Source organism: Frankliniella occidentalis, unplaced genomic scaffold (assembly GCF_000697945.3).
Source record: "Frankliniella occidentalis isolate FOCC.00 unplaced genomic scaffold, Focc_3.1 Scaffold50, whole genome shotgun sequence".
In the NCBI taxonomy this organism is placed as follows: domain Eukaryota; kingdom Metazoa; phylum Arthropoda; class Insecta; order Thysanoptera; family Thripidae; genus Frankliniella; species Frankliniella occidentalis.
In genome coordinates, this window is record NW_026267180.1 from 470,847 (window position 1) to 481,827 (window position 10,981).

The following is a 10,981-nucleotide window of genomic DNA, read 5'->3' on the forward strand; positions in this document are numbered from 1 at the left end:
AGCGGAGCGTGGGCACGTCGGCCACCTCAGTCCTGGTCGGCTTCCTGGGGGTGGCGGAGCGGAGCGTGGGCACGTCGGCCACCTCAGTCCTGGTCTTGGACGCGCTGCTCGGGATCTTGGCGGGGGAGCCGCAGTCGCTCGCTCGCGTGGGTGACCGCTTGCAGAGCCTCGCCGGCGACCGGCTGGGAGACTCGGCGGCACTCTTCGATTCGCAGGGCTTGGCGGGCGCGGAGAAGTGGTTGGTTCCCCGGTCCAGCACCACTTTTTCACTGACGAATCTTCCAGTGTTGGGGTCTCGAACTCTTACCACGAGAGAGCCAGCGGAGAAATATTCAGAGGGAGGGAGATCTAGTTGCACAGGGTCAGCTGCTGGTGTTTTGTTGACAAATCTCCCTGTGTTATCCCGTATGCGGGGGGATTTCGATTCTAGTTTTACGTCCTGTTTGTCATTGAACTCCGCAGTGTGCTTTTCAGATGCATTGTCCAGGGTAATCGAGGTCAGGGCGCCCGCAACATCCCCGCGGACTGTTTCAGATGGATCTCGATCTCTTACAGGTGACTGCACCTGCGGTTTCTTTACGTCCATGGGGTTTTCACTGAGATTTCCAGCAGTTGTATCCTGGATGGAGGAGCCAGGGTCTGTCTCAATTCTTTTGTCTTTCTTGCAGCTAGTGTCACGCTGGTCACGCTCCTTGGCTGTAAAATCCACAGACTTGGATTCCATGTAAGCCTGCTTGAACAGGTAAGACAGATCACTAGGGCCAAGGATGCTCTTTTTAGAGGGCGAGCGCTTCCATTTACGGTACTTCTTGCTTAATTTTCTCGGCGAGCATTTTTTAATGTTTTCAGTGCTTGTCCAATTTGTGTCACGGGAGTCTTGTGGGGCCGGTAGCCATTTTTCTGGTGACTTTTGGACCGATCCTCTCAATGATTTATCCAAGTCTTTGACCTGCGAACTCTTTGAGGATGAACTTCTTTCACTGGAACTCTTTTTCGTAGAGGAGAAATTTTCACGGGAACTCTTTTCTGACAGCCTTTTTACGCAAGAGCTCCTTTTCGACGGACTCCTTTCACGAGAACTCGTTTTCGACGGACTTCTTTCCCGAGAACTCTTTTTCGAAGGACTTCTTTCTCGAGAACTCTTTTTCGAAGGACTTCTTTCTCGAGAACTCTTTTTCGATGGGCTTTTGTCTCGAGAACTCTTTTTCGAGGGGCTTTTGTCTCGAGAACTCTTTATTGATGGGCTTTCGTCTCGAGAACTCTTTTTTGATGGGCTACTTTCTCGGGAACTCTTTTTCGATGGGCTTTTGTCTCGAGAACTCTTTTTTGATGGGCTTTTGTCTCGAGAACTCTTTTTTGATGAGCTACTTTCTCGGGAACTCTTTTTCGACGGGCTTTGATCTCGAGAACTCTTTTTTGATGAGCTACTTTCTCGGAAACTCTTTTTCGATGGGCTTTGGTCCCGAGAACTCGTTTTTGGTGGGCTACTTCCTCGGGAACTCTTATTCGATGGGCTTTTGTTTTGAGAACTCTTTTTCGATGGGCTTCTTTCTCGAGAGCTATTTTTCGACGGACTTCCTTCTCGAGAACTCTTTTTCACCGGGCTTCTGTCTCGGGAACTCCTTTTTGACTGACTGCTTTCTCGGGAACTCTTTTTGAAGGAGGATGGACTTCTTTCTCGTGAGCTCTTTTTCAGGGATGAGAAACTTGTTTCTTGAGATCTGCTTTTATGGGAAGAGTGACTTCTTTTATGAGAACTCTTTTTTGACGGACTTCTTTCTCGATAATTATATTTCATGGAGGACGGACTTCTTTCTCGAGAGCTCTTTGTCAAGGAGAATAAACTTCTTTCTTGAGATCTGCTTTTCCGGGAGGAGGAACTTCTTTCATTAGAACTCTTTTTCAACGGACTTCCTCGAGAATTCTTTTTCGAGGAGGGACTTCTTTCCCGAGAACTCTTTGAATGACTTGTTTCTCGAGAACTCCTTTTCAAAGAAGATTGACTTCTCTCCCGAGACCGTTGGTGACTGGAGTCATGTCGATCTTTTTTACTATCTGGCGCTTCAGTTTTACTAGGGGGTTTGGAAACGCTGAATACTTTTTTGAGCGGACACGAGGGTGACACGTCTCTAACGGTGTCGTACTTCCTCGTGTCCGCGTCGACGTCTGCAGAGGATCGCCTGGAAACTTTCCTTGGTGGGCTGCTCGCGTCCTCGCACGGCCTCTTCTTGGCCGGGCTGGGGATGGGCGTTACGAGCGCTAGGCGCGCCGCGGCCGAAGAGCCAGGACGGTCTGCCAGCAGCTTGAATCTCTCCTCGACCTCCAATGGCGTCACCCGGACGACTGGCTGCTTCGGCTCCTCGTCTTGATAAATGCGGCGGACATGGCCGCTGCTCTCCTTGCAGAAGAACGAGTCCAGCGTCTTCTGCACCAGCTTGCGCGGGGGCGTGCCACTCCCAGTCTGTATGGGCGAGCTACGCCTCCTCTCGGCCTTGGCTGCTGGGGTTTTCTTTGGGTCTTTTTTCGCGCTTCTGAGGCCGGGCTTGATTATGGCTTTCGGCTTTAAGTCTCCTGAAGGGCTGGAGCGTCTCGGCAGCTTAGTAGGGTGTTCTGTCTTCTGGGCCTCTGTGCTGTTACTGCGATGAGCACTCGAAGTTCTTTCAGAACTAGCGGGAGTCCTACTGCTTTCACATCTTCCCCCAGATTTCTTTGAGCTTTTCGGGGCGCAGGACTTTGGTGTTTCTTCCATTGGTTTCTCTCTGTTGTCTCGCGCGTTAATGACTGCAACTATGCTTATGTCCGAGTCTTGACTAGATCTTCTTCGACGTGCCGCCCCAAAATTGGGTTTGTTCTGGTCATTTGAATTGATAGCTATGTCGGTGGAAGCGGTGCTGGTTTCCTGAGGCATACCACACTGTGGCCTTAGTGCATTTAATTCAATTGGTTTATTCGTTGAGACCGATTCAACACTTTGTCTTCTTGATTTATCAAGGCTTGGTGCGTCTAAATCAACACTCAGTCTTCTTGATTTATCTAGATTTGGTGCACCTAAATCAACACTCAGCCTTCTTGATTTATCTAGATTTGGTGCACCTAAATCAACACTCAGTCGTCTTGATTTATCTAGATTTGGTGCGCCTAAATCAACACTCAGTCTTCTTGATTTATCCAGAATCGTTGGTTTCAAGTCAGTACTGGGCCTCCTCGATTTGTCTTTGTTGCCAAAGAAAGTGTTTGCATCCAATGGAAAGCTGACAGGCACCGTACTACATTTTCCTTTACAGGGCGATTCAACTCTCCTTCCTCTAAGTTCCTTCACGATGACAGGGGCATCTGAAGTGGCTGATGTTTTTACTGGGCTCTTTCGTTCGTCACATTTTTCCGTTTCTGATTGGCATTTCGCGCGTCGGTAAAAAAGAGTCTCTATGTCAAGAGAGGTCGTCTTCTCTCTCGAGCCGTCAGTCCTGCCACCAGGCTGGGTCGTGAGGTCTAGAGCTGTTTCACTCCTAGACGGCAGCTGACTTCTGCAGGTATACAGCTGCTGACCCGGGTCGTATGGTGCGGACACACCGACAGGGCAGTCTTTCATCGGGGAGCCTCTCGCCATTCTCGTGCGCTGGACGAGGGCGGGACCCTGAGGCTCCGGAGGCAGCTCGGTGGCGAGCGGCTCGTCTACGCACATCAGCCGGCGCTGAGGCTTGAAGAGACGCCGTTCCAAGCGCGAGGACCACCTCCTCCTGGGATTGGATGGGACGGCAACGTCGCAGTCGTATGGTAATTGTTGGGCTGATCGGGGAAAGGACGGCGGCCCTTGGCTTCGCGCTCTCCGCCTGACGAAGTCGCGTCCTCCGCCCTCCGGCGTTCCATGGTAGGGAGTGCAGTTCGCGGACCTCGAGGGCTCGTGCCTCATGACCCAGCCGGTTCCGTTGGCGTGCTGGCCGTTCAATCGCCGGCTCCACCGCCGGAACTTTTTCTGAGCCGAATTGGAAAGTCGATCTCTGCGGGAGCCGTCGATCTCCATCACGCCACCAGTGCCGTTCCAGTTCATGGCCGGGAAGTACGGGTCCGACCTCATCGCCGTCGGCATCAGCCCGAGCTGAGCGAAGCGGGCGATCTTGTAGTCGTCATACTCGGGCGTTTGGCACTGGCGGGGGAACGCCATCGTTTCCTTTGCGGCAAGCCCTGCAGGAGAAGAGACAGATTTAATTAACCACACACCATACCAAAGAAGAACAGCGCGGGAGGAGTTATCAGAAGTCACGTAGATGAGTTGTTAAACAAGTAAAATCGGACTGAACAAAGACAGTATTTCGCTAATAACTTCCCAATCATCTATTACAACCGAAATATTAGTGTGTTTGGTCCACTTTCACATACGTTATTAACATTCTCTGAAGGCGGGTTCACGTCACGAGCCCAGCGAGCAATGATCAATTAGGGCACGTCACTTTGACGTCAACCAAACGGAATTTTGATGTAAAAATGTTCTAGTTTTGACGAAATTTTGGCCAATTCACGTCGGTGTGATGTGCCATTTTGATTGATGGTTGATCGCTGCCCAAGGAAAACGTGGTTCTCACGAAGACTTATGACTTACGAGGTCACGACTCTTGTACCGGGTGTAACTGAGAATGCGCAACAGTGTTGCGGGATTGCAGACCCGCCAGTGCTGCAGGGGCCATGGCGCCTTACGGGCTAACTGGGTAGGCAAACCCGCAACACTGTTGCGCATTCTCAGTTACACCCGGTACTTGTGACCTCACTGGTGACCTCGCAAGAGCAAGGAATCATGACCTCAGAGGTCACAATGAGGTCTTCGTGAGAAAAACGTTTTCCTTGGGTGGGGATCACCTCCTTATTTACGCTGAAAATGGTTTTCTTGCAAAACGCTACTTTCTATTACACACTATATTGTGGATGCATTCAGAAAGCTTGAGCGAACAAGTTCTTTACGCTCAACAAAACAAATGTCCATCTCCCATCCCTGCATGAGGAAAAGGCCACGGAAAATGCGCTTACGATTGGCTACACACTCTCTTTCGTGCAGATAGCTGCGGCGGTGATCACACCGAGAGTAGTGTTTCTATTTTCTTGAAGAAAAAAAAACAAAAGGCAATTGGCTTGTTTCAAAAAAATTCCATAGTTTCATTGTATACCCTGAAAACTTAACAGTGTTGATGTATGCTGATGTATCAGCAAACATCAATGATCACGTTTAGGTTTGTGGCTAATGTCTCCTTTCAGACAAATGTCATTGGAAAATGGATGGCATTTCCAGATTCCTCGTGAAAAGAACTTTTGTGTGATAGGGTTCACTGCCGAACTGGACCGCCTTCCGAAAATGTCGGGTAATGTTAACCAAGTTACACTGTTAAAAAGCCACACGGTAAAGGCCTACGGTATGCGCTGTAAATGCCTGGTCCGGCACCGTAATTTTTGGTTACGGTCCGTGTCATACAGAACAGACCGTAACTTGATGTTGGGGAAGTTAAATAAAGCTCTTAGCCAAAACAAGAAAGTGAACGGCCTGACCGAACGCTGAAAATACGGTACGGACCGTAGGCAAACCGTAACTGCCTACGGTATTTTTACAGTGTATGGTTACCCTATCACACAGTAGTAGCTCGTTTGAAAGCTCTCTTCACGAGGAATCTGTAAATTCCATCCACATTCCAATGATATCTATCTAAATAAATATTAGCCAAAATTATTAACGTAATCATTGATGAGTGCTGATATATAGTGTACGTGCCATGCACTGAAAATGCTAGTGTCAAATATCTTACTCTCATTGTCAGGAGAGCGAGATCAGTGCAGTGACACAAAAAATATCGTTCTCCTGAGAGAGATATATATGACTCTCACTCGATTTGAATCATAATTTGCGGCCCTCGCCCGATGAGACTGACGTTTCCAACTGCAACTGGGCGAGGTCAGGGAAATCTTACTCCTGCTGAGTGAGAATTCGGTGCATGTGACTCAAATAGAGCGCTCTGCAAATCAAACTGTAACTTGACAGTTTAAACTGCAAAACTAAAAGTTTCACTGTTTAAACTGCAAAACTAAAAATCTTAGTGTTTAAACAGTGAAACTGAAAAGTTCTACAGTTTAAACTGCAAAACTGTGTAGTTCAACAGTTTGGACTGTCAAACTAGCCCTATGCAGTTGTACAGTTTAAACTGTTTGACAACACAGTTTTGCAGTTTAAACAGTAGAACTTTTTAGTTTCGCAGTGTAAACTGTAAGACTTTTAGTTTTGCACTTAAAACTGTGGAACTTTTAGTTTTGCACTTTAAACTGTGGAACTTTTAGTTTTGCAGTGTAAACTGTCAAGTTATACAGCTAGATTTGCAGAGTGAGCTTTAAAGTCATCGTCTGATTGAGCGTCTTGTCTCACTCATTTTGAGCAAAACACCTTACCAAAAGGTTTTCAGTGTGTACGCTGATATTTAGCAATCATCAATGAACGCTGTTGTGTTTTCGGAGTAAAAATGTCCTCAAAGTAAAAAGTTTTCCTAGAATTTAGTCCCTTCTTTTCCTTGAGTTTCTTTTGGGCAAGTTTCTTAATTCAAGGTCAATTTCTTTAACGCCAGGCAATTTTGCCGTAAGGAAACTATTTTCTGGGTGCAGTCAGGGCGCAGAACGGACATCGTGATTTTCTTTAGCGTAAGAGAGCTTGCGTAAGGTATACCATCATGAACCCGCCTTGACCGATTGACAACTACAGTCTTCTGCCTTGCGTTCTTCGTCAGCTTGGCCGTAAAATGGCATCTTATGGCATATTTCTAGCTAGAGCTGGCACCATTCGCGAAGTCTGTCTAATGCTGTTCTTTTGTCTCATCAATTTAGTTACAAGCTGGAACCAATGTCCAATTAGACAAGCTTGGGTTTAATCAAGCACGTGTTGGGCAGCGCCGAGTTACGGACAGCCCCCCACAGGGATGCGCTGGCTAAGCTGAACCCTGAACGACAGATGTGGCTCGTGTGTTGAGCGGAGTGCGGCTGACTCAGGCAGAGAGCACGCCGCTCGGGGTTTGCGGACGGGCCCCCTCTCCCCCTTCTTGGTCGGTCCCTGCTCCCCAGTCGCCGGGCCGGGCGGCTTCCCGCGCTTGGGTCCCCGCCCCTCCCCAACCTCCCTCAACCTCCCGGCCGCCGGGCGAGGTTGCCCGCTCCCGCTCCTCCCTTCCCGTCCAGACGGGGACGGCGGCTCCATAACCGAGGGAGCGCGCGCGCTCTCTCACACACACGTACACACTCGCTCTGAACCCGAATAGATGCATGTTCCCAGATGGTCGTTGAAGAAATACCGAGGCACCCCCGAGATTTGAACCGCGGCGAAGATCGCCACGGTGGAAGCCTTGCTGAAGCTGTCTCCGCCCCGTCCTCAGATATGGGTTGTCACTTCGGCTGACACTGAGACACTGCGACCGCTGTCAGATAAAGACGTATAGGGCCGGCCTGGCCCGCGGTCGGTGGCTGCGGCTCGCCCCGCTAGACGCGGCCTGGCGCCGGCGCCGGCGCCCGCGAATACCCGAGACTTGGAACAAAGTACTCTCAATACCCCGCGCTTTCGACGCGCGCCGCCCGAGGTGCCCAGCTTTACGCCTGAGGCACAAAAACCTGCTCGCGTTCGGAAAGCCCCGCCGAGCCGCCCTTGGTTGCCAGAGGGTCGGCCGTCGGCCACGGCCTCAACCGCCGCTGAGCCGACGCTGACGCTGGCTGACGGGCTAACGCCCGGTCCTGCAGCGCTTCACCGAGGAGGCGAAGCAGGAGGCTGCCCGCACAGGCCTTGAGCACGGGCCGGGCCGGGCCCGGCAGCAGGTGATGGAACACTGTTCGGAGCCTACTTACGATGCGGGCGGTGAGCGGGTGAGCGGCACTCCCAGGAGCCGGGTGTGTTTATCCGTACATGGTGGGGTTTTCACTGGGCAATGTGACGCACAACAGACACACTCATGCACGCGCGCGTCCGGACCGCGGACGAGCTCTCCCGCGCCAACAAGGAGCAAGCGACGGTTCTCATGCCGGCCTCCTCTCGCGTCGACCACCGACATCCAACTGACACAACACCACCACACACACACGCGCGCGCGCGTGTGCCGGCACGCGGGAAGGGGAGGGGGGACCGGGGAGGACAGCGACTCGCAGACTTTGGGGAAAATTCACGCCATTCATTTTCCCGGGCTGTTGCTGCTAAAGTCGTTCGAGGTTTTGGTCGCCAACTTTTGTCCTTGCGTTCCTGGAAATGCGCGTCTGCAGTGTCGGCCTCGGGCCGGAGCCGGAGGGAGTCGATTGATCACATCACAGTGATATCGGGCGTCGTCTGCTACTTGCGAACGGGGTGGGAGAAGAGGGAGAAGGACAGACGCGCAGGATGGAGGGAGAAGGAGGGAGCCGAAGGCAGCCCGAACTGGACCCGAAGCGCACTCGAAGGACCCGCGCTCCACCGCGCACCCCCCCGCCCTCTCCACCCCTAGCACCCCACCCCTTTCACACCCCTAAGCATTCCAGCGGAAAAACAAATAACTCTCCGCGCAGTCTGCTTTCTGCTGGACGTGTTGCGGATGATACTTGTTTGAAAATTGAAGCTCTGCAACATGGTGGACTTCGACGTTGGAGTGATTCTTCCAGCAGCCGGCTCAGGAGAGAGACTGGGAGGTTCCACCCCCAAACAATACTGCAAAATATTGGTAAGTGGGAGTCATAGTTGACATTATCCAGTAGCCATTCCTCTTCATGCTGAACCTTCCGTTTAGAATCTACTTTGAACAGAAAGTCACAAGCTTTGCTGTATGATTGCAGTCTAAATCAAGTTGAATTTATTTTAGTCATGGGCACAACAGGTGTAAGAAATTAAGCGGCAGCATAATAGGACTTAACTTTTTTCCCCTCATACTTTGTCGTAAAAAATTACTTTATATCCAAACAATATTTAACAAACTCAAATTTTATTAGTTTCCAATATCATCCTCTTCCTTGTAACTATTTAGATGCCATATTTACGCAATTTTACTTGTCTTCCAGGACAAACCTCTCTTTCTTCATGCCTTGGAATCATTTGAAAATATTTCCTATGTACGCCACATTGTTTTAGTGGTTGATGATCCAGCAAATGTTGAAGCTCTTCTTCAAGAGTCCAACTGTCCCAAGGTATTGGTTGTTCAAGGAGAGACCACAAGACATCGATCCATTCGTGCTGGTCTTCAAGCACTATCAAAATTGGGTGTGTACAGTTGTTTTACCTTTATAACTGGTTTATCATAAATAATTTCCTCTTTACCTCAATTATTTTTTGCCATCTAGATTGTGAACTTCGCGTGGTCATTGTGCATGATGCTGTTCGGCCCATCGTTCCAAGTGATTTGGTTGAGCAGTTGGTAAAGGCAGCCAATGAAAATGGCGCAGCAGGCTCTGTATGTCCCTTAATATCAACAGTCCTTAGTGCAGAGAGTGACGGATCACTTCAGACTGCTCTTGACAGGAAGTCTCATCTAGCCAGTGAAACTCCACAAGCTTTCCAAATGAATGTTCTTCTGTCTTCTTACAACAAGGTAAGTTGATTGTTTTATCACTTGGATAACAGGGCTACTTTTTGGAAGTGTGCTTCATGCCATTATATAATTTCAGTGCACTGAAGAAGATTTGGATTGTGGTACAGAATGTCTTCAACTCGCACTTCTATATGCTGGTGTGCATGCCCGTCTGATTAAGGGCTCCCCAAATGATCTTTGGAAGGTTACCCTGCACCGTGACCTGCACATGGCAACTGAATGTCTAAGAGGTATGCCTTATTTCCCATCTTGAAGTTATCATTGTATTAATCCAATTATCTTAGAAGAAAGAAATCTTATTTTTTTATTTTAGAGCGCAGTAATTCAGTTTGTATAATGGCTACAGAGGATAGCGAACCAGCAAAGTTGCTTTCTGAAAGCCTTGCTTCACATGTCCAGAGAGTAGAAAGAGTTTTGACAAGCAATGAGGACAGTGTCAGTCGCTCCTCTGGACAGATATTCAATAACATTATATTTTTTCATGCAAGTCAAATAGACATGGAAAGCCCTCTATTAAATTTTTCCTCACTTTTTGACCTTGATAATCAGGTTTGTATTCACTAGACCTTTCTACCTACCCTAGTTTTAGAATTTAGATATGCACATTCTTCTACAAGAATATTTTTTTTATGATGAACATGCACTTCCAAGGAGGAAGGCAACGTCAGCATGATATCAAAATAACCTTGAAGGTCGATATTGATGAACATTTTGAGGTCTATGTGATGTCAAAATGGTCCCCAATATTGACCTTAAAGATCATTTTGACATTATTTTGATGTAATGCTGACTTTGCCTTCCTCCTTTAAATTTGGTTAACTTAAGATACAAGGTAAATTATTTTAAAGAATATAAACTTGTAAGCCACTCAAATTTCAATGTGTACATACAAAGATCAAAATAAAAGGGGTAAGGTAGAAAGGTTGATTTCACTTTGTTACAATTTATTTTTAAAATAAAAATAACTACAAAATTTTTACTGTGGTTTCTATTTTTGCGGCAGGGTCTCATTATCCACGTTCTAGAACAGGGTAATGCTGAGGAGCTTCAAACCATGAACGTATATGACCTACAGTTATCAGGACAACGAATGGCCCGTCAGTATCAAAAACTGAAGAAAGGAGTTGTTGTCATTCATTGTCTTGATAATGACACAGATTCTACCAATTTGGTGCGCCTTGTGACTTCACTTTTAAAAGCACATCCTTTTTCACTATCAGGACAAACGCTGTTCCTGTAAATGACTTACTTAAATCAATGTACTGTAGCAGATGAGTGAGATTAGTTGATTGAAGTAGTCTATGAAATTCAGTTTGGCAGCATTGGTGAATGTAGTGTGGAGCATTGCAGAATTTAAGACTCTAGTCTTCAGTTTATGTTTACAATCCTTGACCTTTTACAGTACTTTGGCCTTCTTTCTTTTCTTTTTC

At 48.2% G+C, this 10,981-nt stretch overlaps 2 protein-coding genes across 7 annotated transcripts in view; one reads left to right on the plus strand and one right to left on the minus strand.

The window, feature by feature from the left end:
- LOC113207709 (serine/arginine repetitive matrix protein 2-like) overlaps positions 1-10,960 on the minus strand; it is a 13,489-nt gene extending 2,529 nt beyond the window's left edge. For 2 of the 6 annotated variants that reach the window (XM_052267361.1, XM_052267357.1), the window contains exons 1-2: positions 7,852-8,371; positions 26-4,182 (exon numbers count right to left, since the gene is read on the minus strand). In XM_052267361.1, the coding sequence (XP_052123321.1) occupies positions 26-4,162 (4,137 nt within the window). In that variant the 5' untranslated portion in view covers positions 4,163-4,182; positions 7,852-8,371. Of the gene's footprint in view, positions 1-25; positions 4,183-7,251; positions 7,434-7,851; positions 8,372-10,800 lie in introns of those variants that run through there. The other 4 variants (XM_052267358.1, XM_052267362.1, XM_052267359.1 and 1 more) reach the window with 4 other exon arrangements.
- LOC113207733 (D-ribitol-5-phosphate cytidylyltransferase-like) lies at positions 8,475-10,807 on the plus strand. The gene is made up of 6 exons (XM_026424408.2): positions 8,475-8,690; positions 9,025-9,223; positions 9,304-9,551; positions 9,628-9,781; positions 9,865-10,100; positions 10,555-10,807. Exons 1-6 carry the CDS (start codon positions 8,598-8,600, stop codon positions 10,789-10,791), a joined length of 1,167 nt encoding a protein of 388 aa, XP_026280193.2. The 5' UTR covers positions 8,475-8,597; the 3' UTR covers positions 10,792-10,807.
- Positions 10,961-10,981: the final 21 nt, after the last annotated feature.